A 27,631-nucleotide genomic window follows, 5' to 3' on the forward strand; every position below is an offset into this window, starting at 1 on the left:
TTAGAGTTATTGAGGTGATTTATCAAATATCTGCAAAATAATGTAGCTGTAAACAAAAAGGAAATACAACGTTAGCCAGAATCCATTTCTATTAATGAAATGTGTGGAAAGCAAGACAGAAACAAATTACCTTGCAGAAAATATTGGCCCAGATAGCAGTTCAGCATAAGTTCAGGTTGCCGTTAGGGTGACAGTACAGGAAACTAACACTGATTGAAGAGCAACACATGAATTTTTCCACCATTTAAAAAAAGGTCAGATTTAGTCATATTTTTAAAGGCAAATGTCTGAGAAAAATGCTTACTGAAGTATTTTTTGATATTTTCTTGGTTAAACAGAAGTACAAAGACATTGCATTTCACTTCCTATTTGAAATGTATCTGGTCTTTACCAAAAATGCTCTTTAATTTTTACACACTGAGAAAGGCTTTCATAAACTGACACATGCACATATGGTATACTGATAGCTTGACAGAACCTCAAGTTTCTAGAATCAAATGGCTTTTAGAAGTCTGATTTACAAAATTGCTTTCTTATGGGCTTTAGTTTGTTCTTTTTTTTTGCTTTTCTCAATTGCCTGAACAACCCATCACTGTCTTTCACAACTCAAAATTAAGCTGCAATCAGCATTTGCTCAGTGGACCATCTACAACAAGTTCCCACATGGTCTGTGCTGCATGAGCTCTGCCATCTCAGTGTTACCACTGCTAGAAACAGGATCTGGATTAACTGAAAAATGACCTTATATCGAGCACAACCATTGCAGCTGAAGTTCTCCATTGGGTGGACTTCTACTGCTATCTGTTCTCCAAAAGAGACGAATTTAAGCACCTAATCTAAGCAAGTGTGCCAGGTGTCAGGAAAATGCACAAGCACTGGATTATACATGGAAGGAGAGAGGCATACTTTAGGGTTCAAAGCAACCACAGTGCTTGTGTGTCTCAGTGCTGTTTCGAGATCGGTAATGTCTTGTTTTCACACAAAGCTGTGGAGGTGAACGTGTAAGTGAATCATTCATGGGGAAGTTTTGGCTTGTGCAAGTTTTCTGAAGTCAGGAAACCCACATTAAACCAGATTCTGCCAGCTTTGGGCTGTGGGAATTCTTCCAGCTATGGTGCAGAGGGAAATTCTCCATACAAGCACAAGGGAAACAGTGTTAAATTTCACCACACAAATGGTGCTCTCTTTCTGTCCTTTGAGGAGCAATGTGGTGATTATAGTGCTGTTTGCCCACAGTTATTTTTCTGATTCCTTCTGGTAGTCAGAGAATCCACTGTAACTGGAAAAAAATATAATGCTACCACCACACCAAAAGGGCCTACATGAGCCACGTTTAAAGCAGGTGAAAATATCAAAGTTTTCTGACTGCATCTGCCACAGCTTCTGAAGCAACTCCTTAGTGCAACATAGGATGAAAATTTCTGCAAGTTTTTAGTGTAGAATCGCATCAATATATTATTTGGAGTATGTGATAACAGGTAGCTGAATTTTTTGTCCAACCTGAAGATCAGAAGCTTGAATTCATTTTGGGGAATGGAAAATAGCAAAAATTGGCAGATTTAGTGCAGTGTATTCAAAATGATAGTCAAGGAAGATGATTTGAAGCTTTAAATAATTAGTGTGCAAATGTGTGTGCAAATAACCCTATATGTCAAGACAGAGAAAGGAAAAAAATCGGAATTTCTGTCAAGGAGACCAGAAGGAAGAGATTCTAACTAATGCTATAAAAATACTGACAGCCTATAGATGGGAAGAATAGTTCAAGAAGCACAGAAAACAGCCTGACATGTGGTGACAAAATTCAGATCACAGTAGGTGAAGGGAGGCATCCAAAACAGTAAGTGAAGCATCCAAAACAAGAAGTGAACAGCAAGAAGAAGTAAGTGTAGATCTATAAAGAAATGTAGTGCTGAGGAGAATTACAGAGGAAAAGAAAAAATTCTGTCTTTTCCTTCTTCAAATTGAAGTTTCTTTAATATAGCTGTCGGCAGAAGACTGAGGAATCCTTATCACAGAGGCTGAGGATCAAATAGTGAGAATAAACTGACTTATCTAAAGAAAAAGAGCAGTGGGTGATCAGCAGGGAATAGAAGAGGCTGAGAGAAGGACTGAGACCTTCTGAAAAGGGACCTGAGGTGTAAGAGGAGACTCAGTAATTGATGGAATTGCTGAAACCAGAAATGAGATGCTGAATCAGTTGTTCATTTTCGGCAAGGAAGTGAGAAAACTCAGTTTCTAACTGTTAAGTGGGTATTTAAGTATGTATCTAATCTGTAATTTTTAGCATCCAAGGTTTGCAGCTTCTCCTTATTAAAATCTGTAGAACACAGCATCAGCTAGTGAAAGCCAGATTTCCACCTCAGAGAGCATAGTAAGTGAGAGTTAAGCCCTGAATGTTTTATGGCATCTTAACGATCATAGTTCATACTCAAGCATGGTACAACAAAGCTAAGCACAAATTAAAGCACAGTTCCATGTGACTTGTAACTCTACAGCACTAAACCAAAGCCATCTCTGAAGTAAATCATTTGGAGCCAGTGGTAAGTTTGGTCTGCTGGAGAAAGTCCTTGTTTTCATTTACACCTCTGAAACACCACTAACAAAGGCAGATTTTGGCCCAAATGCTACTTTAAACAGACCCCAAGGGTAGTAAAAAATCCAGACATTTCTGTCATTAAAAAGAATCCTGCTGAGGGGGCCTGTCTGTTTGGACTGCTACCGTATAGTGGTAGTGGCTGTCACTGTATCAGCTGTTAGTGAGAAGAGTTTCTTTCTGCGAGAGTTTCCACGACAGCATTTGAGCTGGTTTTATTTAGATAATCTTGAGTACTATGTCTGCAGATTTGGGCCACTGAATAAAGATAATAAAAGGGAGCAGATGAGAGCTCCTTAATATATTATCTGAAAAGATGAATAACCAAAAGCAAAAAAAAAACAAAAACAAAAAAAACAACCAAAACCTTTCCCTTCAGCAGTAATTTTTTTTCCTTTTTTACTCCACGAAACATGAGAACTTTTATTATGTAAAACTGTGCTTTCTTGTGAATTTTTCCTTTAGGCTTGCCAATGAGAGATGATGATTTAATTCTTTCCAGATATTCAGTTGATTTAATATAATTTCTTTCATGTGGAACAGAACAGGGTAAATGGGCATCAGTCCTAGAATATTTATTCTTTTTCACAAATCCTTAAGGGTACATTTAATAGAATCACAACATATTTTTGGCATTCAGTTCCTGCACTAATTACATGATGTTTGATTATAAGACCATCTATTGAAGATCATAGAGTGTTTGTACAGTGTGCTTAGCCTTGGATTTTTTCTTTTTTCTTTATTTTAATGGAGAGTGATGTACGCTTGAATTGAAGATGCTATTTAAAATAGACATATTTGAATAACAATCTCCTTTCCCCAGGTTCTCTAGGCACAGCTGTTACTATTGCAAACTCAGAAGATTTCATGTACCTTATTCTCATTTCATTTCTCTTGGATTATATCTGGAATAACTTGAAGCATTGATTATGGTTATTAAAACTTCATTTTTCTCTAAGAAAAGCCACTTTGGTGAAAGTCGTCATTCCATAATATCTTTTACTCACTGCTGTTTCTCCTCTTCTACCCTTTGTCTTATGCAGTATTTTTCTTTTGTTTATTAGACATATAGTCATTTGGGTAACAACATATTGAAAAGAGCACATGTGTCACTTCATCATGTATTACTGACACAAAGAACAACCGTACCTCTGTGGGATTCTGGAAAGAAGATCTAGAGATTTGGAGAGGGAATGCCTGATCCTGAACAACTTTTTTCTTTTCCCTTAAGTAGATTATACATTGAAATAAAATTCCTGTTGTGTTAAATTAGAGCCAAAAAGTAATACTGAAGGTATATATATATATTTGATGCAAGAATTACATAGGGGCCTTAAAAATATTTAGATAACAAGTCCTCCAGTGGAAAAAAAAAAACACCTATGAATGGGATTTCTGATATTTTGAAATCTGAATTTCAATGTGAATTTGATCTATATTAATCTGGCTTAATTATCCAATTATATGCCTTTCATGAGCAGGATGAATCTACAGGGCCATCCCACTTACAAGAGTAGAGATGCCCCAAATGATATGATTAACCAATGCTGGGACTTAGAATTTTTTTAAACATCTTTTCTATAGCCATCCAACATTGACTTTTCTCTGTCAGCATTAAACCTCCTTTTTTTCTGGCATTCCTCGAATAAAATTGGACTTTTCCACTGCATATTGTTAAGTAGCGACCAGTCAAAAACTTTCAAGTTTGTAGTGTATTTGAGCCTTGATTCAGCACCTGTAAGCATTTAAGGGGCCACAGCACTCCTGACAAAAAAACAAGTTACAGGGCCTCTGAAAATTAGTAGACCGTGGATCTTATATCAACCAGTTTTTGAAGCATTAGTTGATAAAACTAAGCACATGGAGAAGCATATGGTTTACAGGATGAAGGTTAAGCCTGAGAACACTGCAGAGTTGATTTGCCAGCTGACATTGCTTCCTCATATGGTTTCCAAAAAATCTTTAATGTAATTCAAGGTTGTGGCATAATACTATGGAATTCTTTCTAAAAGGCAATTCCACATCAGCATGAAACAGTGCACAAAATATAGTAATGCATGATCTGAAGAAAGCTCATGGGTGCTGTTTTCACATCGGCACAGATTCTTTGTGTTTGGACAGGGTTCAAATGTTGGATTACTTTCTGATCACGGCACTTTGGACATTATTACATACATGAGGCACTGTTACTGAATGTGATTGCTTTCCTGCCAGTTCCTAAAAGAAGTAAAGATAGACTACACTGAGACATAGTGAATCTCAAGTTTTAGGAAAGACCTTAGAACCACTATAAGAGGCATTGTGGAGCAATAGCTTCTGGGCTCTCAGTTTTCCTCCCAAAAATGCATCTGAGCTCTTCAAGATTCTTTCCCCATTCTTTTACACAAAGCAGATGCCCAAGAAGGTATCTCTCAAGATTCTTTCTGTACCAAATCAACCTTATTTTCCTTCTCACTTGATACTGTCCTTCTACCAAAGACCTTCTCTTCTCCTTCCCTAGTCTTTGTTTTCATTTCTCACTCTCTCAGCTAGTACTTGATCTCCTTTATTTTGTATCATTGAAAGTTGTGCTTATGTACAAACATATGCAACAGAGTCGACTGCCATAAACATCTTTTCATACCAACTACAGCATCTCTAAGAATTATCACTAATGATAAATGTTCCACCATTTCAGTTTTAATTCTTCTATGAACAGATGACCATTTTTGCATCTCCAAAATTTAACTCATCTAAATTGCTTGGTTATAGTTCTCAATTAGGAGAAAGGCTTCTTGTATCTTAATGTATTTTAGTAATATCCTTATTTGTGAGTGTCTTCCTTTTCTTTTGGGGAGCTTTCCCAGAAACACTATAGGAATACTGTAGAGTAAATATATGCAACTAGAAGTAATTTGAATGAGTTTCATCATACAGCATCACATAAATTTCTACTGCCAATTTATGGACTTGGGGAGAAAGTGATTTATTACTTCATAGGGTTTTTTTTTGTTTGTTTGTTTTTTGGTTTTTTACTTATTTTTATTTCTGAAAATGGTTTCTGCTTGCAAAACAATTGTGCATCTATTTGCCTTACCACCACTGAGAGGGGAAAGACAGAGTTTTTCTTATGAAAGATTTTGGACAGTGGTCTCTTGAAAGACTAGCAATGTGCATCCCAGCAAAAAACAGAGGTCACTAGCTTCGGTGACTCACAGTTCATCAGATATTTTTTTGAATGTGAAACCAGTCTTAAAGTATATAAGTGCACACACAGAGAGAACAGGTAGAATTTATAATAGTAGTGTTTTCATATTAATAGGATTGCTGGCGTCTAGCAAATCAGTGTGGAAAGATTTATCTAAAACATTTCAAATTATCTGTTAATGATAAGATAGTTGCTTAAAGTTTATTTTCTTTTAAATAAGGCACACATATTCATCAATGCTGTTATGGTTTCTGAAATGATCAAAAGAGATTATGAAAACTGCAAGAGTATTTGAGATATTTTCCTTGAAAACAGTAACAACTTTCAAAAGAAAGACTTTTTTTTTTAAATCTAAACAAAGGGTATGTTTACATGAGCTTTCAACAGGACTTATAACTGCTGGGCTGTGTCAGAACTGTTGTATTTAAACAGTTTCTGGAGACTTGGAAGAGTCGACTGATTATCGTTTAAAGCTGATCACAAATGTCACTGTAGAAAAAAAAGTCACAAACTCACCTGTCACTTCTTTACTACTATTTACCTTTGACAAAGTAAACAAGAGAGGACAAGTCATGACACATTATCAGAAAGCCCTGCAAATTGTCAGTCTGTACAATTAAAGAAAAAAAAGATTTGCTTTCTGCATTAACAACTCTCCATTGTTACTCTTCTCTGAAGTTCCTCTGCTTTTGTGCTGTAGCTACTAACTACTCAAGATTATTTTGTAGGTTCCTGAAGCTCTCTCTGCCATCTGCACCAATGAGTAGAGCTATCATGGCTCATGAGACTGCTGTTGGAAATCATTGCATGGTCTGAATGACAAAATACCAATGAACCAGGTATACTTGATCATGCTAATAATTCTGTTCTTCAGTTTACCGATGGCAGAGAATTGTTAGTCCTTCTGCACTTGGAGAATGAACAGTTTTATAAGCCCTTTGAGTACTTAAGATTCAAAATGTTATATTCAAATGTTTTAAGATCATTTTTTTCCCCTTCTTTTAAACATTAAGCATTCTGATCTAAGGGTCCTGGATTGCCTCCAGTCACTATGGGCTACCATGAAATGTCCCTCTGTCAAATCAATATTCTTTCTTCCTTTTCCCTTTGTTCATCTTCCAGTCTCCCTTGAGTGTTTGAAAGTGCAAGAACTAGGGTATCTTTTCTCCAAATAGTTCATATACTACTTAGATATTCCTAGCTTCAGCTGGGATAGAGTTAGTTTTCTTTCCAGTAGATGGTATGGTGTCATATTTTGGATTTAGGACAAGAATAATGTTGAAAATATGCTGATATTTCAGTTGTTGCAGAGCAGTGCTCACACTAAGTCAAGAACTTTTCAGCTTCTCATACTGCAATGCCAACAAGGAATTGGGGGTGCACAATTCTGGGAGGGGACAGAATCGGGACTGCTGACTCCAGAAATGTCCCATACTATATGTCCCAGGCCATTCTATGATTCTATGATATGGTGTCTTGCTGAACAATAAAACTGGGGGAATTGGTTCGTGTTGGGCTGCTGTTGCTCAGGGACTGGCTGGGCACTGGGCATTGGTCTGCTGGTGGTGAACAATTTTGTGTACATCATTTGTTCTGTATTTCTATTATTATTACTATTATTATTATTATTAGTCCTTTCCTTACTATCTTATTAAACTATCATTACTTCAACCCATGAATTTTACTTTGTTTGCAGTTCCTTTCTCCATCCCACCAGGGGAGAGTGAGTGAGAGGTTTTGTGCTGCTGAGCTACTTGCTGGCTTAAACTAAAACCTAGTCCAATCTGTGTGGATGACACCTTGAAGGAAACATGAAAAGGACAGAGGCAATTACCTTAGAAGTATATTTGCATCCAGAGTGTATGCAACTCCCCCCTAAAGGCAGATGTTGGCTGACATTGATACAGATGAGGCAGCAAAGTTATCTCCAAAATTCTTCTTCTTTACACATTTAAAGTTAAGGTCTGTCATAAAAGAAAATTTATGTCAGGGAGCAGTTCTGTATAACTGCTGACAAAAAGAAAAATAAAAAAAAACAGCAGTTGCAGCAAGCATTTAGTTTTTTTTCTGATTTTGGTAAAACAGTTATAGGGATGTAGTGTGCCAAGTAGAATAAATCAGGTGGGCTTTTGGACTTCAGTGTACTGGGATCCTCCAAGTTTCTAGAGCTTGAAAATAAATAAATAAATGTTTTTTTCATTATTGCTTTTCTCTGAGAAATAGAGCTGACTGATCTTTCCCTCCATGTTTCTCACTTATACACGTAATTATACATATGTCTGATGTTTTGCCCCAATTATGTTGTTGCCATCTGTCTTGTGCTGAATTAATAGTGTTTGTGACAGACTTCATTTATAGCAGAACCCATTTCTTATCTTGATTCCTACCAATCAGTTCAACCTCTTCACAGACATGAGGTGCCAGTTGCCTCCCTGAGCTGCTCAGACAAAAGGCCTGAATGCTGACATTCCTCCAGCAGAAATGGGACTTAGCCTACTTCACTCTTCAAAATTATCAACACTGAGAAATCCCAGGACTGAGGTAATATTAAACCACTAGAAATAAGAGGTTACAGGTATTCAGAAGGTAAGTGATGGATCTCTGCTAAAGACTATTCTTCTTATTCATGAGCAGTTGTTAGAAAACAAGTGACAAAGCAGATCTGCTTGGAGGAGGCAGCAGGCAACTAGTTTGCATGCCCAGAGAACAGGATTCCATCTTGTGAGTACAACATTATGACAACTCTAGTAAGAAAGGCATAAGTTATTCTTAGGACAACAAGTTCCTTATGTCCTTTCATATTGTTCTTTGTAATGCTTACAATAGGCAGTCCAAAGCAAGGAGAAGGTATGTCATAGAAGAGGGAGACAGCAGTTAGATATGGAAAAAGCAGGTACCACAGACATACTTTGATCCCTGGGAATAGTTTCCAGCACAGGCATCTTGCACAAATACTGACAACAATGGACATTGAAACAGCACACAAAAGGGGATCTGTATGGAGACCTCATAAAAGTACGAAAATATGAGCACAACTCTTTCTAATGCCTTGAGGAGAATAAGAAGCATGCATAATACTGCTGCTGAAAATCATTACCAGTGTCCTTCAACACCTGAGAAGTCTGTTTTGTGATCCCAGATGGAAAGAAACAATGGATAAAAAAAGAAAGCACTGAAATCCTGGCTAGCGAAGAGAAAATTGGCCTTTTCAGTTGGTTTGTTTGATGGGCAGATGAATATTAAAATATTTTTGTTTATTTGACTGCAAATTAACTTTTTTTTTTTCTCTCTTTGAACTGGAAGATAAATCTCACACCATGCTTTTATGTTGTGTTTTGAATTGAGTGTTTGGGAACTTGAATCAAACCAGATCAAATAGGTAAATGACTACCTTACGGAAGGATCCAAAATACTATTGCCCTTGGATAAAATCTTCATCAACAGCTTTTACTTTTGGCCAAGAAGCCAGAGGCTGCACTGGATCTCTCCCTGGCAGCTTTCTCAGATGAAGGAGGACTTATAGGACTTGAGCAGAGTAGCTCCTGGCCATTGTGCTACTGAGCAATCTCAGGATGGTTTCCTATCGGTCTTTTGTAGTTGGAATAGTGCCAGCCATTACAAAAAGAGAATGTTAAGATTCACAAAGTCAAGTGAACTTCTCACTCAAACAACCTCCTCAGAGAAAGAAATCTAACTCCAATTCACTCTCTGCTGGATTTGAGCCTAGATCCATAATAACATGGAGGCTCTCCCCACTGCCAATATAAAGTTTTAGTGGCTTATTTAGAGTCTTGAAACAAAGCAGAGCATCACAAGGAGATTACTCTTCTTGAGAATAGGCTTCCTAGTAACAGGAGTACAATTGCAGACAAATTCCAGAGTTTTATTACCTGGGGAATGGCATACTGTGCTACATTAATGTCTTAGCAGAGGATTATTTTTTAAGACATAAGCACCGTTGTATTTTTTTTTCCGTGTTGTTGAAACTATTTGCATATTTTTATAAATTCACTAACAATTCAGAAAGACTGTGATAGAGCATTTTCATGAATAAATGATTTGTTGAAAAAGCTTGGTTTCACTGAGCACTGCTGATTCCCCATGTAAATTTCATTGTGCTAGTGCCTAATTAGGAACAGCTTTTGTTCATGGAAGATGTGATTCCAGTTTCTTCTTTAATTATCATATATAAAAAATAATAAAAAAAATTAAAAACAAACAAACAAACAAACAACAAAACTAAGGGAAACAAAAGCCTTGGAGAAGAGATTTCCAGAGACACCCTGTTGACATGACAGCATCAGCCTGGGTCCATGCATGTGCGTAGGAGGAGGTGTGAATCCTGTGCATAGCAGGGTATACTGCTCTGCAGTTCTACATGAACAGCAGTCTGGAAAGCACTTCCCCTAGAGAAAAACAGATGTGACTGAGCTGCCAGGAACCAGACAAAATTAGTGCAGCATGCATAAACATGCTTAATCTTAAAAAAACAACAACAACAACAAAAAACAACTGAAGAAATAAGACTGAATCAAGCTGCTCAACAGGCAAGTAGGTTGGTCTGATACATATCCTACAGAAAGCAAGACAAAAACAGCAAGGAGTACATCCGCAGTACTGCAACAGTGCAAAGGATGTGAGAAACAACTATGTTGGGAAATAGTTACAGCAGAGATTTGTTTGAACCAACACTGCCAGAGCAAGAATATAAAACAGAGATAATAGTAATGATACTAAAGGGGAAAAAAGTAAATTAGCTAAGGGATGTACAAGAGGTTATATTGCTCTGGATGCCTGATCTGAAGTAGTCAGCAGTACTCCAGAGTATCATTATCCATACACTGTGATGCCTTGTAGACTTGCCCTTTCTGTTTAAAAGAGTAAGCAATTCTGGAAAAAAAAATAAAAGCAATTATGGAGGAGACTTTCAAACAAGAGGAAGATATTTACTAGCTGACTTGAACAATGCCAAAGATTCTGTGCCATGCGTTGCAGAAATGAGATACAACCAGTACAGAAATATAGTTATTCTAATTCCAGATAGATGATGAAACTAGCTAGGATGTAGTACCAGAAAATATTCTTTCTAGTCTGAAAAAATGACAAGTGTTTGTGGCAAACATTGGAAACCTCTGGGTGCAACAAGGTTGAATGCTAGAGGTTATACTGGATATATCTTGGGGGTAGTAAACACAGACATCATGATCTTGCTAGTCATCTTCAAAAATTTTACCTCTTATTGTTTGTGCTTCTTTCTTTGGACGTCATATAAGATGCTGTGGTCACAAACATCTCTGCTGATGATTGTTGTGGTGTTTTTCATTAAAAATGCTGAAGAAGAAAGTGGTAGCAAGCTGTTTGAAATAGTGAGAAAGAAATAGAAAATGCCAGAGAGAAGTACAGAGAAGGAAAACTTGTGCATATGGCTGACTTTTTAACTATGCTGGCAGCATCTATAAAAGACTTTTCTTTCTACAGAGCCAGCTGCATTATAAAACCATAAAGGCTTTTGATAGATCTAGCATGCTGCCTTCCATCAGGCTGGCAGATGTGTGAGAAATGTCTGGGTTCTTCTCACTTCCTGAAGTTCTCGGTTCTCTGCTTTGCTTTACAGCACAACCATCTGTACCCTGAGCTTAAGTGACAGCACATCTGTGTTAACTATCATAATTTCAGAATTAAAACATATCTAATATGTATTTCTGGCAAAGCATTAGATATCTGTGGTTTGGTTAGCTGCTGGCCACAACCACGCTGTTCTTAAAGTGACTTGCTTTGTATTGAACTTCACATACTTCTTATATATATCTTTGTTTCTTTAAATGATAACCTGTTCAAAATAATTATCAGAGCACATTGAAAACTAAGTGAAACAAATGTCAGCTTTATGAAGGCAGCTGTGGTTTGAGACTGGAAAGATGAGAGCTCTGCTCCTTTCCCCTTGCAGTGAAAGAGGCTGAGTTATTTCTGAATCAGGAGGTATCAGTGAGAAATGAATATTGGATTAGGAATAATCAGTATCAGACTTTCAAGCACAGTGATGCATTTCATAGTGTTTGAGAGACCATCATCATAGGGAAAATGACAGTGTTTTGCAGTGTCTTTTACAGTGTTCTAGCATAACAGATGAATTAGATGAAGTGTGGCTGAAAGCGTACATTTAGTTCCCCTTTGTTTCTTCTTATTGCGCAATTGATTTGTGACAGCCAAAAGTTTGAGACTGAATTGAATGATGTAAGTAAAAAATACTGTGATTTAGATCTGCTATTTCAATCTGAGAGGAAATTTCACCTATATTCTCTGAATATGTAGAGCACCAAGACTATTGTAAATAGAGCTTATGCATGCAGTAAATCTGCCCAATCCCCAATCAGTGTTGATTTGTCTTGTGAAGATCAGTGTAGTAGCAAAGCTCTTTTTAATTATATATCATTCTGCTGCTTCTGGGAGATGTAATCAAGACAGAACAAATTAGCCTAAATGAGGATACTTATGATTTTCTTTTCATTAAACAGTTTTCAGATGCAAAATCAGCTGTATGTATCAAAGGTGTAGGACACAACAGTTGGCAGCAGCAGCTCTTCAGCTCAGTAAATGTTCTTCCACGGAGCTATCAGGAACTTTTGTCTTCACTGAAATTAACTGGGATTTGAAAAGGACAGATACTTAGGATTAATCTGCATGTGTAAAATGATTGTTCCAATTGTTGACCTTTGAAGAGCTAATTCATAAGGCTATTCACCCTACAGTCATTCATCTGTCACAGATTGGAAAATCCTACTGATATCAGCCCATCTGATTGAAAGCAACCATTAGCAGCGATTTCATTAAAGAGCACATTATATCCCTACCAAGAAAGCTGACTACCCTGATGTTCTCTCTTGTCCTTGTATCTATTTACTTCTAGTAGTTAATCTTGACATCTCACTGGGAATGGTTAGTCTTTTTTTAATATATTTATATATATTTAATATATGTCTAAAATGTCATAATCCCTGGTTTGAGCATAAGGATACTTTGCAATATCATAAAGTAGAACTGTTGACAATGCACATACATACCTGTGAATCCCTACATTAGACTATTTTTTCTTTGTTGTAAGTAGAAATTCATTTCCAAGTACAAGCAGATGATGATTGTTATAATTTAATTGGTAGTACTGTCCCCAAAATTGTTTCTTTTTCAAAAAATGAATTACTATGTTACTACTAAAGAACATGGATACATATTGTATAGACTTTAGATCTGTATTTTTTTCATATAGATTAAATGTAGAGGTACAGAAAATATTTTGCTAAAATTTTCCAGCAATCATATAAAATGAACTGCAATAAGAAAGGTTTTTGCAACAGGATTTCTGAATAAGTTAATTCTATTCTGGGCTTCTGCACTGGGTTATATCCATAAGTGCAAGGAGCACAATAAGTCCTGATTTTCAAACAATATGAGACTGAAGGTTAGAAGATGAAATTCTCAGTGCTTTTAAAGATCTGCTTTTAAGAAAATGGTTCATCTTCAAAGAAAAAGACTGTACCACATATATACTTAAATTGATTGTTACTGAGGCCAGTCTTAAATTGTTAGAAATGGATTCAACTAATTGCTTCTATCTACAAATACAAGAAAAATAAAATAATATGACTGATGGATAGTCTGTTATGTTGGCTATCAGAAATAGCAAATATTAACAGTGAATAGAGTGAATATTTGACTCAAATATTTGAGTTTTGTACTGAAATCCCAGTATTATTTTACTAAACAAAACAAAAAGAAACAAACAACCAAAAAACAAAAAAAAATACAAAATCAACCAGATTTTGTATAAAGATGCCTGCTAATATGTTGTTTGTTAGCTACTGAAATCTAAATAACTGGACATGTCTAAAGTCCAGAGTTATGTGTATTTATATGAGTCGGCAGATAGCTAAACACTGCTCAGAGTTTGTTGTATTTGCTTCAACTGATATACTTCCAAATATTTGTCTACTTCAGTAAATAAGTTATGGTTAGTCAGAGGAGGGGAGGGTTTTATCTCTTAATTTCTTAAATTTATGTTTATTACTGATATATTAACTTGTCATTCTATCTTCTGTAAAACACCTACTCTGAAATAGATCATAATTACTTTTCTTGGTTTTGTCTCTATAGAAACAAAATATGAACCAAATACTCAATGGCCATCCTAAAACTGAAGGAAGAAATGGTGTCAAAATTAGAAATGTAATGCTGAAGAATGAAACAGCAGAAAATTGGCACTTTGATAGAGCAAGATTTCATCCTGTATTCCCTTGTCCAGTTTCAGTTTTGAAATCTTACATTGAATGAGCCTATCAAGTAATAAATACTCAGTATATTGCTTTGGACCCTGAGTCTCACATGTTTCATGTCTTAAAAATATCATTATCAGTCAGGACAACAACAATTTATGAGTTATTTGCACGTGAAATGGCTGATAACTGTTAGGAAGTTAAAAAAGACAGTGACAGTTCTGATAAACTAGTATTCATGTTACACATGATTTCTCTAACAAGTATTTAGCTGAGTGCACCTAAATTCTTTATGCTAGTTACTAGGTAACAAATACATGGAAATATAACTTGTCTAAACCAATGATATAAATAGAATAAACATTGTAAAATTTGACAAGATAGATAAGCATTTGCTTTGGAATATTTGGGAAATTACAACTGAGAATTTTCTACATATTTGCATTAGGAATTCTTAGGTCAAGTGTTAAGAATGTTTTATGTATATTCAAAATCTCTTCTAAAAGAAGAACAATCTTTTCAGCTGCAGAAAAGATGCAAGCAAAGAACAAAGTACAGTCAAAATAAAATTGTTCTTGATTTCTGAGTTAAAACAAGTTTCATTCCAGCAAAACTTGTATCTTAGCATTCTGACAGCACAAGAGTGCATTATGCAATATGTTTATATAAAATTGCATTATGTTTATATGACAACAGCCTGAAGTAGCTGGAAACAGATCATGATGTCCAAAGGAATTGGAGGCTGAATTTCATTTCCATCCAAGCGAAGATAACGAAGGCGGGGGATGTTACCATAAAGACCGTAGTCTTCTGCTACAGCAATTGAGACTGGGCATATCTGAGTACCATTGACACCTGAAAATGTAGATCACACATGTTAGTTAATTTCCATGAGGAGAGTTCTTGAAAACTAAAATGTCCTTAGAAAAAGAATACAACCATGCACCAGTGTTTGTGTGGGAGTCACTTTCTCTTGTCAGAGTTGGAATAACACCAAATTAACAAATTTACATTTGTTAATGTAGAAATGTACATTGAGATAATGTAATTTAGAGCAGTGAATCACATATTCAACTGTATGCTACATACTATAATTGTGAATAAAGTGTGCTAGACATATAATCTCATCTTGGATAGAGACAAAAGCAACTAGCTTAGACAATTACACCAGTAAGTATATTTTGAGACATAACTCTGACCACAGGAGGCAGAACAAGGCTAATGCTGAGGAATTTTGAAGATCTTACTTCAGTGATATGCAATAATATGCACGTATCTTCTGATTTGAAGTTATGACAGAACAATCGCAACAAGAACAAAAAACGTTTTGGTTTTTTTTTCCAAAGAGAAAAGTAGTATTTCTAACACTGCCCAGATATTGGTGATGTCTTGAAAGACTTCATCTTTGTCATGGAGACTGGTTATATACTATCTAGCTAGTCTATCAGAAATATTGTAAGAAAATCTCTTTGCCTTTGTTGTGAAATTTGATTAATGCATTGAATATTCTTGTAGGACATTTGATAGTGTTGGAAGAAACAAGGTACAACTTATTTTCTTATGCGAAGATATGAAACAGGAAATTCAAGAATAAGGTTTCATTATGGAAGTAATTATTAAAAGTTTTGCAAATGAATCAATACTATATAGCAGGCAATATTTGTCTTTTCAGGTCATAATGCATTTAGAAGAGCCAAAGAGCACTGCTGTCCTTAGAAGACAAGATGGCTTCAAATGAATTCTAAAATTCTGTGTTCTCTGATCTAGGAAATATCACAGTGGAATAGTGTTCAGTGGGCTAATTATTCCAACCTGAACACGAGAAAACCACGAGAAATGGTTTTCTAACCATAGACCATCTATGAAGTGATTTCTTGATGATGTGTGGTATAAAGTGGTTTTGTTATCATATAAATAGTAAACTCTACACAAATTATCAGAGGAGTAAAAGCCTTTATCTCTTTCAATCCTGGATTCGTAGGCATATTGCTGAATTTTGCCGGCAAAAGGAGGGACAGGGCAATCCAGTTACATTAGTATTGTTTCCTCAAAGGAACTGATTCATGCAGAGGATAGTGTCAGTCTAAGCAAACCATTTAGATTCCATTTACAAATTCTGGAGAGAACTGGACGCATAGAAAAGTTGATTAGTGTCTCCTAAAGATAGGATGAATTTCCCTCTGGAACTGTAGAGGACTAAATAACTAATTTAAAGTACATACTAAAATCTTGGATGTTTATTTTAAATAAGACAAATTCAATTGTGGTCAGTATTTTTGACAAGTAGCATAATATTTACTCTGAGACTCTGGACCTGCTATTGGGGAAAACTGAAGAGATCCTCATTACTGGCTAATACTCTACACCTGCTGAAGAGCTACAAAAGATCCTGCTTCTTTTTCCAGTATAAATTCATAACGTCTCAACATTTAGAAAGTGAGTTGATATAGAAGATGAGTGTATTAGGACATATAGGAGTGGGAGCGTGTGGCTGGTCTACTGTTACAGCATCTAGCAGCACCCACTATGCTCAAATAGTTGGACTCCCTTTCCTCTTTTTGTATTAATTAACAGCAGTAGCCATCTGTATTTTTCTGGGCTCTTTCACCAAGAAAGCCAGTAATAGTAATAGTTCAGGAGTCTGACAGTTAGACAGGATCTAGAACATAGACCATTTCCTTCCAAATATCATAAAATGAATTTTGAGAGATTGGTATTGCTATTTGGCCCAAGGAACTCTCCCGTTCTCTTTGCATGGAACAATATTATCTCAAAGGAGCTAGCTCAGCTTTCTGACATTCCCCTTGGAAAACTTAATATTTGCTCCCTTTTATCACTCCTTTGATAACATTGTAATGCCATCTGCTTACCATAGTTCATTCTCTACATTGTCATTTCATGCCTTCACCTCTTTTTGCTTCCTCTAACAATCTCTGTCCCATGATTTGACACCTCACAGCCTTGCATGTGTATCTCATAAATATGCAAACAGCTATGATTCAAAATGTGATTTAACAGAAGTGATGCTTATCTGCTGTAGCCATGATTGGTTTTTGTTTTATGTTGATTTCGCTTCCAAATGTTGTGTACTATTGTATTCTGTGGTGCAGTGTAAATCTTGGTGAAGGGACACAACAAAATCTTGGTTTCACCAAGACCAGATTACCGCTGATTTCACTGGGCTTCAGTGCAATAAAAAGTGGACAAACAATATTTACAAACAAAATTTTGTGTCTGAACTCTTGCAGTGCCAACAGTGTAACTATGAACAACCAAGAGGAAAGAATAGCTACTAGCAAGTGTGCAGGACTATCTGAGAATTAATGTTTTAGAAGAGGTCACACTAAGCATGCATAAGTAAATTTTCAGATGGATTTTTTAATGGAGAAACCAGATCCAAACTTTCACAATTACTTTTCTTTCAAGTTCTTTACATTTGTTACATTAAAATAATGACAGACCATTGTCTTTTTGTGCTTAAGAACAATCTGCAGACCAATGCCACAACTTAATTATCCTGCCTGACAGAATTAAATTCCTTGCATGCAGTCTTAAAGCTCCTGTGATAAAATATCCATCAAAGCATTGTGCAATGGAGCCTATGTCATTATTGTACCTCTTGAACAATTACACTCCTGTGGTAATCTAGCTTAGATAATACCAGTACTTCATTTAAGATATTAGTTTTTTAATATATGTTTGACTACTTTTTACATGGCCGCCAAGAATAAAACTTCATTGGAAAAAATTATTAAGAGAAAAATTTCAAAGAGCTTAGGTAATGAATGTTCAATTTGAAAAGTGGTAAAGGCATTTAGAAATATAAGTCTTGTGGAAAATCATTGTGACTTAGACTCATGGATATTCATGTGTCATTGGAAAATGAACTTCAGTTTACAGATACTAGATAGGTTATTTTTCATGGTTTAAACTTATTTTAAAACTTATTTAAGAAAGGAAAATAATCTGGCAACTGCATAAATGCTCTTTGCTATCTAAACACAAAACACATCTTAACTGGGCAAGTTACATTCCAATGATTTCAGTTCACTGTCCATTTAAAGTGACAGGAGATAAAGTCTACACCTAAGGCCCTGAAGTGAAGCAATTAAAATAAATCCCTTTGTAACCAGAGGGCAGTGAAATATGTTCAATAGCAGTATTTGTCATTAGCCTTAACTCTAATTAACTGTTAGGCTTATTGCAGATCACTTAAAAAGGTTCCAGTTGCAAAAATTCTTCTGTATTTATCAATTTTCATGCATTTGATTTCCAAAATTCAGAATTAATTAAATGATTAGTAGCTATCCTCCTTTGATATGTCTTTGTTTCATAAAGAAGCAAAATTGTTACCTTTAGTAATACAAAATAGAAAACAATTCGTTCAATTAAATCAGCATGACAAGAAGACAAATGTGGAGACCTGGCTACTTTCTATGCAGTGATAATTAGAAAGTGACTACTTTGATTTTGTCCTTTGGCATGAAACAGCTTACTGTACTGGCTAGCAAAAGGCAGCTGCAGATTAATAATCAGAAAGATTTATGATATGCAGGACTTGTATGCAGATACTCTACCTGGTATACCTTACCAGAACATTCCTGGTGTACCTAGATGCTGGAAACGTTGTTAGAAGCAGAGATAGGATTTGAAAAGCTTCTACTGCCTTAGGAATAAAACCTTGTTTCATTTAAATGATGATGTTTGAAGAGGTAAACCTTAGTGGGACAAAGCTTCTGTAAAGTCAATTGAAAGATTGTTCATCAAGGAAGACTAAATCCAGAAGTCAGCATTTTGTTCACAAAATATATATATATATACATATATATATATATATGGGGAGGATATTCAGAACTGAAACATTCAATAGCCATACTATAGTTATATTCAAAATAGACTGTGTTGACTACAGCCTACATTTTATTCTGCTTTAAGAGCCCCTCTAAATAATTTAGGTGGACAAAGAGATGCTCAAACCAGCTGAAAATATAGTGATTCTGTTAGTTTACTCTAATTACTCTAATGTTCTCAGAAACCTTGGAAATATGACAGTTATATAGATGTGCATTGAACATCCCAAACTATTACCCTCATTTTTTTTATTGTTGTTTCTTGCTCATTTACTCTCATCATATTTGTGTGAAAACTTAATTTTCTCTCACAAAATGGTCACTGGTGTGTATATATCAAAACTGAAATGGAAAAAAAATTCCTTAAACCTTCTACTTCTGATCTGCTTACAAGGATTTTTTTTCTGTATTCCAGTGAACATTTTTCAAAATTTGGTATTACTCAAACACACATATTTGTCTGTCATATTTTAGAACAGAATTGAAAATTGGCCTCTGGGAGGTCCTTTTGCTTATTTCCCTATAACCCATTGCACATCTTTAATCTCTGCTTTCAACAAGTACTTTCTGAAGTTAAGCAGCCATTTTAGCAGCCATTTTAAAAGAATTACTTCTTGGTGATATCACTGGTGATACACACTTACTTTTGATTCTGTTGTGATCAAGGTGAAGGTGCTCGAGATGAGCATTGATAGGTGGAATTTTAGTGAGCTGGTTGTGAGACAGCTGTAGGTCTAGAATAGATGAAACATTAAACCCATTTGGGGGAATGCCATCATCAGATAATTTATTGTAGTTCAGCCTAAGGAAAGTCACTTTGGGTATTGCACTGAAGTAGTTTTCTGGGATAACTTCAATGGAGTTGTTGTCTAAAAACAGCTGCAGTGTGTTAGCTGGAATGCTTAAAGGCATCTTTTTGAGGGAATTTTTCGCTATGTTGAGTTGCATAAGGCTGTTGAGTCCTTGGAAGGTGTCACTTTGAAGAGCGCTGTCCAACAAATTATTTTGGTGCAGATCTAACATAGTGAGATTTTCCAAATTGCTGAAGACTCCTTCTGGGATTCTGGAGATTTTGTTTCTAGCCAGCCTTAGCTGTTCCAAGCCCACCGGTAATGGAGCTGGCACCTCTTCCAACTCATTATCTTCTAGGAATAAGTACAAAAGCCTTTTCAGCTTGCTGAGCACACCACTCTCAATTCCATTGTTGGTGATTTTATTCTTGTTCAGATTTATCCATCTCAAATGAGTGGCATTAACAAAAGGCTTCTCTGAAATTGTTTCAATGAGGTTGTTTTGAAGATAGAGATACCAAATTCTTGCTGGGATTGCAGGTATTTCTTTAAGTCCCTTGTTATCACAGTATAATGCATTGGGGAAACTAGGAGGACAAGAACACTCTTGTGGACACTCAAAAGTGTAGTGAGACCAATGCTCAGGATCCAGCTCATTATAAACTTGTCTCACAGTTCGAGTCCACACAGAGTGGACTACGAATAATAGCAAAAGACTTGGACAGACTTTTAGAGTCATCATTTGCCTTAGAAGGGGAAAAAACAATTAGTTGTCTCAAGAGAACTCTCTAACAGCATACCAAATTAACAAAGCATTATTACATTACAAATAATATTTCCTTTATAAACAGCCAAATTTTGTCACCAATGGCATTTCCTAAATAGTAATGTGAGGTATAGACAGTTCAGCATTATATGTTGAAAATTTTCCCAATTTAACTTAGTTTTCATAATGGCTACAAATTTAACTGATGTTCATACAGGGATCATTTCAAAGAATGTAAAAGAATAGAGCGTGTCTCTGACATTAAATCAGTCCTTTTTATAAATGTATTTATTTTAAAATCTCCTGCACAGAGCTTTCTGTGTAAGCTAGTTTATTTAACTTATCATCTTCAATAATGCTATCGATACTGTGAAGATAATACCTTTGTAGTCTGTGTTACTCCCTTTTAAATTAATCATATAATCTTTTCTGGTTTTCCTCTCTTCTAAATTATAATGGCATCTGGATCAGATTTTCCAGACCTTTTCTCATCACATAAAAGTGAAAGATCAAAGAATGTTTTAACAGCTGTTTGTTGGGCATGTTCTTAAAAAGCTTGGAGGGAATATGTTTGAGTATTCTATTTCCCTTCCTCCCTTTCTCTTTCAAATTCAAAGTTATGAATTTTCTTCTCTAAAGCAAAGAGGCAAAACAAATGCCTGATCTAAATTACAAAAAAGGCAAGTGCTAACTGAATTATCTTGTATGCACTCATGCATTTTATAACTTTTTCACCTACTTAATTACTTGCTTTGCTAATCCTTTTCACCATTAAACAATGAACAAGATCATCAGTGATCATTTGCTCCAACAGGACATATTTATGTAGCACAAAAACAGTGCTTCACAAACTCTATTATCTTGTTTGCTTTTTGAAATGCAGAAGCAAGAGAGGGCTGAGATTTCTGGTCAAAATATAGAGATTGGTTCTGGAAGAAAAATAACATTTAAGTAAAGAGGGAATTATTTCCTATGTCTAGTGCAGCATTAAGATTAACAGCTCAGTTAATTGCAGCATATCATATGCAGCCAGTTAATAGTTTTCATTTTGGTTATTACCAGTAACAAGTGCAATATCCTACAGATCTTCTAGTCTCAGAATCTGCTATTTGGAATTACTCCAAAACAGGGCAAATAAAATATTTCTAAAGAGTAACGTATTTAATTTGCATAGTGAAATGGTACCTTCTCACTCTGTAAATATTCATAATAATATGATATCATAATAAAAATAATATTTTTAAAAGAAATATAAAGTAGTTTACCTTGTAAGTCAAGTTCCTGAAGCTGTCTGCAGCCAGTTAGAAATCACTGTTACAGCCTTTGGCTGCTAACCACTGTGTTTGCTTCCTGTCCTAAGAATTAATAGCATATAAAACTTGAATTATGTGCTAACATTCCCAGATGTATTACCATACACACCTTATTAGCTATTGTTCCTAATTTGAGGTTGCTTCAGAATTTGGGCTTACCTCAGCTTTCTTGGATCTCCCCTTTCTATTGGTCACTGCTGTTAGACTGTAATAGCTTGAGTCAGGCTACAAGCCACGTTCTACGAATACAGCCTAATATATACGCATCAGTGACTACAGCTTTTAACCCCTAAAATAGCTAAGGCACCTCAGCACCTAGGCAAGAAAAGGCAGGAAATCCTGACTTGAATATCAAGCAGCTACAGAGCTTAAGGCATTTGATTCTTACATTTTAGCAGATGAGATGATCTGGTCTAGATGAAACAGGTAACACAAAGTATTCCTTTATTCAATACTTCTGTCAAATTATACTTTACACAAAGCTTGCTTACATCATAATTCATTCTCATAATACCTGAACTGGCCACAAAGCATTAAAAACAGTGCCATCTGTTCCTACGGAAATCTTTTATTTGATTTTGATTAAATGCAGATGCTGCCTTGCCATTTAAAGATGTAATTTTTGATTAGGGGAAGAAAATAGCAAAAGCATTTGCTAAGAATTTTTTAATAACATATATTTTCATTTTTTTAAGGATTAAAACATGCCTTTTACTTTTTCTTCTGAGACATTTTTGCATATATTTCTACTAAGATATCATATTCCACAGTGCCTCCTGCAGTGAGGTCTGTTTTTAATTATGTAAGCACCAATTAATTATCTTGTTTTATCACTGATCTAAAGTAAACTCTTTCCAGCCAACTCACTTTCTAAAGCATAAATGCATATTTCTCACATTAAATACTTTGGGGAGATTTTTGTTTTCTTTTCTGGCACAAAAAAATAACAGATAAATATCAGAAAAACTAGCCAAGGTCAAAGCCAGTATTTTAAAAGCCAAAGCATAAGTATTTTAAAAGAAAAGTTAATGAAAATGCTACAAACATAAAATACATCCTCAAAGCTTTTATGAGTTTATGTTCATTATAAAACATATAGTAAGTTTAATTCAATTCAATCTAATTTTTTTTAGTAATAAAATCTCCAAGAACTTATTTTGTAATATTTAATATTTTGACTCCCAAATTCAGAATGTCTAAAAAGTGGTTTTAGAAATATCTAATAACCTAATCTTCATTTTAATCCTCATTCTTTTGTCTTGCAAAAATGACATAAATAAATAAATAAAAGGAAATCAACCCTTAAGTACATTTTCAGCTTCCACTTATTTCAGTAAGGCTACTGCTAAGCATATTCTAAACTTTTGTTGACAAGTACATATTTGTACTAGCTTGCTTTTTGTTCAGGGAAAAAAAATACATTGTTATTACCTGCTATTTTGATGTAGCTTAAGTATGGGCTTAGAAACAAAACAAGTGCTTAAGTGCTTCACTCCATTAGAACTCCAGACTCTTCACCATCTCTTACATTTACATCTATGCCTAAAAATAAAAGTTTTAGCTTTAAGCAGATATACTACTTATGAGCAAAAAATTAAATGTGCCATACTAACCTTCTCATTATGACTGCCACTTTAAAGATCTAGGCCTTAGAATGTTTCCTCCTGCAGCAGTTGTCTTGCTACATGCTAGTGACCAGAAAGCTGGTCAGCTGAACTCCATGGAAAGGAGATGGGTAGAGGTGGAAAGCAGCACACTATGAATGTTAAAATAGTTGTGAGTTCAGTTACAATTGATTTAAGGAGGCTGGACAATGAAAAGTATATCTATGATTCTTGTCAAACCCAGCCAGCACAGTGTAAATCTGGTTTGCATTTGTGCTAAATCTTCATGAAGTGCATATAGAATGGATACAGAGTTTTTGAGATTTGTTCACCATTAAGGAATGAGTCAAGACCTTCACAAACATTGAACTGAAAAGTTTGAAACAGTGAGTAATAGTGGCAGATATCTGCTGTGACACACTCCACTGCAAGCTGCCAGATGTTGCACATTTAACAAGAAAGGTTCATTATTCTTATGCTTCAGGAGGGTCTGAATTTTCCCTTTAACCTGCTGATCATGTACAGATGTTTATTATGCTATCACAGAAGTCCTAGGCAGAGGGACTTGTAGCTTACCTTGACAGACAGTGGAGCTGTTTGGGTAAACTGCTATTTGGCAAAGGAGAAGCACGTCACGATGTGACCTCTGAGGATTTGGAGATCAGGTATTTCACTGAGCTGTTGAAGTGAGTATGAGTACAGAGGAGGACCTGTAGTTGCTTGAAGTTGATCAGAAGGCTGGAGCACCTCCCCTACAGGGACAGGATGAGAGAGCTGGGGCTCTTCTGCCTGGAGAAGAGAAGGCGCTGGGGGGATGTTATAGCGGCCTTCCAATACCTGAAGGGGGCCTTCAAGGAAAGCTGGGGGGGGACTTTTTATAAGGGCATGTAGTGATAGGACGAGGGGAAATGGTTTTAAACTGAAGTAGGGCAGATTTAGACTGGACATTAGGAAGAAATTCTTTACTGTCAAGGTGGTGAGACACTGGAACAGGTTGCCCAGTGAGGCTGTGAATGCCTCTTCCCTGGAAGCATTCAAGACCAGGCTGGATGGGGCCTTGAACATCCTGGTCTAGAAGGACATGTCCCTGCCTATAGCAGAGGGGTTGGAACTAGGTGATCTTAAGGGTCCCTTCCAACCCAAACCATTCTATGATTCACCAGGAAAAAAAAACAAACAAACAGCAAGTTTATTCTCTAAGAATTTTTTAACAAGATGTATTTTCTTTTTTTTTTTTTTTTGGTTATACAAACAGCAGAAAAAAATGGAGAGAAAAGTCCTCAAAACTCAAAATCAAGAGAAAAAGCCTATGCTGACTATAATATGTATTCTCACATGCATTTAAACATTTTGGAAATTGTGCTTTGGGAACACATGAGTGGGTGCCCAAACAGATATCACAGAAAGACCTACTTTCCAAGAAACCATCAAGACTGTGCACAAATTATCCTTCATTCATTTGTTTTGCATGATTCTCCATCATCTGGTGTTGCTATTAATTATTTAAAGGGTGCAATATACAGTGATAAATTTTTACAGGCTAATAAAAGATCATGGCCAAGATTTTAAAAAATGACTAATGGTTTGGGAGACTTTTCATTTTGAGGATCCAACCTGAGACACTTTCCAAGACTTTACTTTCAACAAGAGTCATTCTTAAACTGTGAAGCTGAACAATCAAAATATCAGTGAAGTGCAAAATGTCCCTGAGATGATAAACAATCTCCAAGATCATATTTGCATGATAATAAAAGGAAATGCAAATATGATTACAACAAAAATCCCATGAATACTCATTCTGTGGATTCTGCAGGTCTTTTAAAAATAAATTGTTGGGATTATTACAGCTTAAGGAATATGTCTGAAATGATTATAATATTTTTGTTCCATCCTAGCAATTCACATTGTTAATGAATCTGTCAGGAAAAAAAGTAGTGACATGTTTGAGAATAGGAACAATTCATGCTTGAGAAAGACTAGAAGGGCTAAAAAACAGAGACTATCAAAACTTACAGGCAGGAGATAAGGATAACTGAGACTTCTTTAAGAGCAATTGCTCTGCTTCAGTACTGACACTAATGACAGGGAAGAAATGCATTGCTTTCTTTAAATAATGGCTGTCATATGTCTCAGATTTAGTATGAAGCAAGGTCTGTTAAACATCAAGCATGTGTGTAGATCATTACCAGCAAAGCCAAGAATATACTGCAAGTATATCTGATTCACCCTGTGGATTTCTTCATTTAACAAAGACTGCCATCCAGTATTTGATTACTGCTTTACTAAAATGTTGTATGCCACGCCCCAAAGGACAATCAGTTTACCTGTAACATGTTTTAAAATTCCCTTCAGGATGACTACAGAGATGGAGATGCTTCAATAATCTGAAGAAAAAAGGTCCACACACAGTTCAGTCAGTTTTCACTATGTACTCAGCAGCTCCAGACTGTTGTGCAGCCTGCTTAAGCCACATGAATACATTTATTTGGGTTCCCCTGTCTCTTTCATTTCTGAAGATTGGCATGGATTGGTGATATGTTTCTGTTGCTTGAAACAGTGTCTTAGTTGGGATCCAGTTGTTTTCTTCAGAGTGTCTAGTATAATGTTATGTTTTGGTTCTAGGAGAAAAACAATGATTGTGACACAGCAATGTGTTGCTGCTAAGCAGTGTAGTACAGAGCCAAAGCCATTCTCAGCTAAGGGCCCAAGGAGCTGGGGGGAACAGAATCAGGACAGCTGATTTAAACTGGCCAAAAGGATATTCCATATCATATGATACCATGAAGAAGGAGTTTTGAAGGGGATGGGAGTAAATCTGTCTCTCTTCTGCTCACCAGGGGACTAACTGGGCATCAGTCAGTGGGTGGTGAGCAAATTCTATATTGCTAAATATATTGCTATATATATATACTGTCATAACTATTATTCTCTTCCTTCTCGCTATCTTTTGAAGTAGTTTTATCTCAACCCACAAGTTCTGTTATGGGAGAACTCCCTTGTGAAACCTCCAGCGAGAACTGAATAGCTCAACTTAAAGACATCATTGCAGAACAGCAAATTTCAGAACCGAGTAACTATGGAAAAGAATTCAACTTCTATGGGAAGTACAGAGCTCTTCCAAACATGCTTCATTAGGGAATGATTTGGATGTCTGTTCTCTTTCTATTTTGAACTCTTCACCACGGTGACACAATGAAGTTCCACAATAAAATGCCAAGATCTGGTTTTTACTTTGGCTAGCTAGGTTTAGTTTACCTGTCATGTAAATATAGCTGTTAATCTCTTACCTTAATTTGTTTTCAAGTTTTCAACATTTTCAACACTGAAACAAATATATTCTATGTTAATATCAGAGACTTGATTTTTAAAATGTAGATATGCAACTCTATATGCTAAATGTATCTTAAATTAAATATCCAAATTTTACGCATTTGTAAATTACAAATATACATTGAATTCTTGGGCCTGCATGTAACTATTTAGATGATTAATATTTGCTAGGCAACTAATGGTAAATTAAAGCATGCATTAGTCATTCAGTGACTATTATTTATATCTACAGTCTTGAAAAATAAATTATCAGATTAAATATTTGAAAGTAACATAAATATAGTGAAAACAGGCTGTGCAGCACGAGTGTTTCTTCTGTTCTTTTATTTAGTTCTGTTGTTAAAAAAGTATAAAAATAATTTGAACACTTCTTCATTTTAGATTCCCTTAGTAAGGTGATGAATTCTGAGAAGCTCAGATCTCTAGAAAGTTCTGTTTTCTGAAAGAAATGGCAAGCCTTTCAAAAAAGAGCACCCCCACATCTTAATGAAAAAAATATTGTAGTCCTTTTATAATAAAACTCTACTATAGTGATTCTGGCAGATGACAAATTCAAGGATAGGGTGCTTTTTTAGTATTTTGAAAGAAAATCCAAATGGTATAAGTATATGAAAATGTAATCTGTACTTCACTTTCCATTAATTGTAATATATTTTAGTCTGATTTTTAATGCAGATATTCTTTGGGAAATATCGAACGAAGAATATGTGATTTTTTAACAGTCTGGTTAGGCATAATTTTCAACAGCTGGCAATTCCAAAGTACTCATGTTTTCTTCCAGAGTCCTGACTTGAAGCTACAGTCTCACTCACCATGAATACTCCAGTCACCGATTATCCTTTCATATAGAACATGTTGAAACAACATCTTTATAGTGTAGATTAAAGTCCTCAACAAGCACTTCAGCACAACACCGCTTTTTTTTTTTTT

At 35.6% G+C, this 27,631-nt stretch overlaps 1 protein-coding gene across 1 annotated transcript in view; it reads right to left on the bottom strand.

The window, feature by feature from the left end:
- Positions 1-14,729: 14,729 nt before the first annotated feature.
- LOC100543036 (keratocan) overlaps positions 14,730-27,631 on the bottom strand; it is a 29,355-nt gene continuing 16,453 nt past the window's right edge. Inside the window, exons 4-5 of the mRNA XM_003202125.4 lie at positions 19,542-20,434; positions 14,730-14,902 (exon numbers count right to left, since the gene is read on the bottom strand). Coding sequence (XP_003202173.2) covers positions 14,730-14,902; positions 19,542-20,434 — 1,066 coding nt within the window. The remainder of the gene's footprint in view (positions 14,903-19,541; positions 20,435-27,631) is intronic.

The sequence above is a fragment of the Meleagris gallopavo genome, chromosome 1 (assembly GCF_000146605.3).
Source record: "Meleagris gallopavo isolate NT-WF06-2002-E0010 breed Aviagen turkey brand Nicholas breeding stock chromosome 1, Turkey_5.1, whole genome shotgun sequence".
Classification (NCBI taxonomy): domain Eukaryota; kingdom Metazoa; phylum Chordata; class Aves; order Galliformes; family Phasianidae; genus Meleagris; species Meleagris gallopavo.